Consider the following 4016-nt stretch of genomic DNA (forward strand, 5'->3'; position numbering starts at 1 on the left):
GTAAAATTGCACAATTTTAGACTTTATGGATAAAATTGCTCTTGACCGAAAATGTTAGGGTTATTCTTACACCTTAATCCTGAATTTAATGAATTCATTCAAATCAATAACGTATAGATTATTTGAGAGAAGACAGCTAAAAGGTATATGACGAGATTCAACCGAGAAATCCGATAATTATATATATAAAAAAAACATATAGTACCTAAAAGATCCACCTAAGATTTTATGTAGTACTTAATCTTTTGGTAAATTATGTAGTACTTGATCTAATAAATCTTCATTGATTCAAAAAGGGAAGAACTTACGACTGCTCGCCCTATCCCCGTTGACAAGGCTACCACTCACTCCTCCCTCTCTCGGTTTCCTCAGTCTCAGCCAGTCCGCCCACTCATCACCGAGGATTGGTTCATCCCCCTTCAATCAGATCGCTCACCATTTTTCTCTAGTCAGGCAATCTCAATCTCATTGAGTCACACCTCGCCTCTCGTTCTCATCACTCAACCAGTCCCCTCAGATCGACTCTAGGTTAGTTAATTAGTTTCATTTCAGTTCTATTTTAGGCTTTTCTGAAATTGGGAATTTACGAAATTAGGGTTCAGTACTTTATGAATGTTGAAGCAAATTGCATAAAATGTAACTGTATTAATCTGCATTTGTATTCCTTTTGAGTTTACTGCATTTTGAAGAGTTTTTTTTTTCTGTTTAATTATTCATGTGGTGAGATTCTTCTTTGTTGGTCTAAAGGATCAGGAGACTGCTGTTGAGTTAGGTGTATATCTGTTTTCTGATATCTTTCAGAGTAATAGTTTGTGCTCAAGCAGAAAACGAAGTAATTGTTTGCGGAATTTCTGATGTTAGGTGTGAGAGTTTTTGAACAGTTGAATTTCTGTTTCTGATTCAGTGTTAAGTAAACATTGATTGTGAGAAACTGTGGATTTTGAGAGATTTTCTGATGTTTTAAATCAATTTTCCACCAGGTCAAATTTACTGAATTTTCTATGATCGTATTAAGCTCTGTGTGATTTTATAGGTTCTCATTTTGTACCCTTCTGCAATTTGATAGGTTTGATAGTCATTTTGCTAGCTGATTTATGAATTTGATAAATTCTATTTTAATTGTGACTTCGTATAATCCTTTTGTTCAGAACCTTTACCAGCATTTGCTTGTATGTGGCTTTTCAGAACTGTTCAATTAAGAAGAGTCAATTGTGTCTTTTTCTTTCCAGAAAGAACGTGTGGCTTGTGGTAAGGTATCGAGTTAAGTTAATTGTGAATCAAATTTTTCTATGCAGTTTTTTATTAGATGAAATTCCATGGTATGCCAACTTTTGAACTTTTTCTTCATAAACACCATACAGTTTTTATAAAGTTACATTTATACATTTCCATATTTTCGCTGTCTTTTCAACTTCAACAATACTTGATTTTCTTTAACTTGCATTCAGAATTCCTTAATTCGAGTTTTAACAAAAACAAAAAAAGTTCTTGTAGTTTACATTCTTCTGAACCATTCTCTCAGACATACAGTCTTTCAAGATCTGTGAACTACAGGCAAGTGATTTGTTCAAAATTTATCCTTTCTCCGGTTGCAATTGTTTGAACAATTTTTATCTTCTCCTTGATGTGATATATAAGGTTCTTTTATTTACAGTAATTTTACCTACGATTTTGAAGATTTGAATTTTGTTTCTCTTTTCTCAGATGGATTGGCAAGGTCAGAAGCTAGCAGAGCAGCTGATGCAGATCCTGCTGCTGGTCTTTGCTGTGGTGGCCTTCATTGCTGGTTATATGATGGGATCGTTTCAAATGATGGTTCAAATTTACGCTGGTGGAGTGGTTCTCACTACATTAATTACATTGCCTGATTGGCCTTGGTTTAATCGCCACTCTCTCCAATGGCTGGACCCTAGCGAGGCCGAGAAGCATCCCAAGCCACAGCTCCAACCTGTAAATTCAAAGAAGAAATCCTCCAAAAAGTAGGTATTTCTCCTATAAAAAAAGAAAAATGAAGTTGTATCATTTTCTAGAGTCGTGTTAATTGAACAGTAAAATAGAAATTGTATTAAATTCAGAGGTTCTCTTGATTGAACAGAGAAATGAAAATTGTATCAGTTCACATTACAGTTGTGCTCTTTAAATTTTGAAGCTTTAGACTTAACAAGTTTTTGGACCTATGCTTGTGTTTTTTCTCAAATTATGTTTCTTTTTGCAGAGGGCGAGCCTTGGCGCAACGGTAAAACGTTGTTGCCGTGTGACCAGAGGTCACGGGTTCGAGTCTTAGGAGCGGCCTCTTGCCAATCAAATTGGTAAGGGAAGGCTTGCCCCCAATACACCCTTGTGGTGGGACCCCTCCCCGGACCCTCGCTCAGCGGGGACGCGTAATGCGACCGGGCCGCCCTTTTTTTTTTTTTTTTTTTATGTTTCTTTTTGCGTATCTGATTCATTGAGGTGAAAGAAGGTAAATAATGCTAGTTTATATATATATTTTAGTTTATATTTCTTGTAAGTAAATATTAACTTTTTCATTCCATGCAAGTATTTAGTATTTATACAACCCAAAAGAGAATTATTTATATATAAACTATATCAAGTCATTTTGATTAATCCTCGCAACTGGTACTTGGAATTAGCTTTGTTTTATGTAAATTAATTTAAGAACCTGAAAAGTTTGTTGTAAATGTAGGGATAAGTTGAAAAAAAATGCCCTTAACGCTTACATACATGAATAAAATGTAGCAATTTTACCCCTAACATTCGCAAGTTGAGTCATTTTAGACATTATTATAAAACAAAAATATTTTGTACCTCATCAGCATCAATTACACATAAGTTGGTTCAAAAAAAAAAAAAGACTTCATATTTTGTTGTGATTTAATTATAGAATTGAAGATTAATATTTTTAAATTTTGTGAATTATTTGAATTTTTTTTTGTCAAACTCGTATAAAATATAGTATATTTTTAAATATATTTTTTTTCATGTTTAATAATATGTTTTTTTTATCTCTTATTAATGAATGACGCACATGTGAAGCGTAGATGACAAAATTCATGATCAAGAAGACAATTTAATTGAATAATTTCTCCAATTGACCAAATTGACCGACGTTAAAAGGAAAATGGCTCTTGACTGTCAACATTTAAAGTAAAATTACACAATTTTAAATGTTAAATGTAAAATTATCCGTATATGTAAATGTTATGGGTATTTTTACATCTTATCTATAAATGTATATAAACAAAATGTGGCTTATTCATATTTCGGTTCAATTCATATCAATTTTTTCTTTTTAAATTAATTTCTAACTTTCAATATCAATTCTCAAATAATAGAAATATTTCTTACTAAATACGATTTGCCTTTATTGGGTTTTCAGGCTTTTTTTAGGGATGATTAATATGGATGGACAATACAGCAAAAGATCATAAAAGTTAATTCAATAAAATTACATAATTTTGCTTTTCTCCTAATAAAACCATTTAAATTTGATTTTTTTTAATAAAATCACTTTGAATGTTTCAGTCATTTTTTCATCAAAATTGCTGACCTGGCATCTCAACCTTACGTCAGCACCACTTGTCATATTAAAAAAATGTAATTACACATTTTAATTGACAATTGATATGCCACGTGAGTTAATTTTGTAGTTAAAATTTTAATTGAAAATCCTTAGTTACTTGAATTAATTTATGGTTAATTTTTATTTATTACTCTACATGACGTTGAGATATGTGTTTAGCTTTCTCTTAGACAAAACGATACCGTTCCACTTAAGTGGAACAACAGTTTTGTTTAAGAGAAAGAAAAAATGAAAATGACAATTATATCCCTACATGTTCATCTCTTGCCTCGCGAACACAACTTCCCCGCAACAACAACAATGGTGTTTTCTGAGACAAAGTCCAAAAATTATAAAAAAAAACTTGGGATTTTATTTTTTTTATAGATTTCAGTGGGGCAAATGCTCCCATTGCCCCACTATAGATCCGTCCCTTTTTTTAATGAAAGATTGG

The 4016-nt window shown here is 32.2% G+C and overlaps 1 protein-coding gene across 5 annotated transcripts; it reads left to right on the forward strand.

The window, feature by feature from the left end:
- The first annotated feature begins 224 nt into the window (after positions 1 to 224).
- On the forward strand, positions 225 to 2164 carry LOC136233390 (signal peptidase complex subunit 1-like). 5 transcript variants are annotated; one of them, XM_066023037.1, is made up of 3 exons: positions 225 to 528; positions 1149 to 1253; positions 1705 to 2164. In XM_066023037.1, the coding sequence occupies exon 3, from the start codon at positions 1705 to 1707 to the stop codon at positions 1981 to 1983; it is 279 nt and encodes a 92-aa protein (XP_065879109.1). In that variant the 5' UTR covers positions 225 to 528; positions 1149 to 1253; the 3' UTR covers positions 1984 to 2164. The 5 variants fall into 5 exon arrangements, with proteins under 5 accessions (XP_065879109.1, XP_065879124.1, XP_065879131.1 ...); XM_066023052.1 differs by having other exon boundaries at positions 1149 to 1248; XM_066023059.1 differs by having other exon boundaries at positions 1186 to 1248.
- The last annotated feature ends 1852 nt before the right edge of the window (positions 2165 to 4016 follow it).

Source organism: Euphorbia lathyris, chromosome 1 (assembly GCF_963576675.1).
Source record: "Euphorbia lathyris chromosome 1, ddEupLath1.1, whole genome shotgun sequence".
In the NCBI taxonomy this organism is placed as follows: domain Eukaryota; kingdom Viridiplantae; phylum Streptophyta; class Magnoliopsida; order Malpighiales; family Euphorbiaceae; genus Euphorbia; species Euphorbia lathyris.

Coding starts and splice junctions, on each gene's coding strand:
- LOC136233390 (XM_066023037.1), top strand. CDS start 1,705: ATGGATTGGCAAGGTCAGAAGCTAGCAGAGCAGCTGATGCAGATCCTG.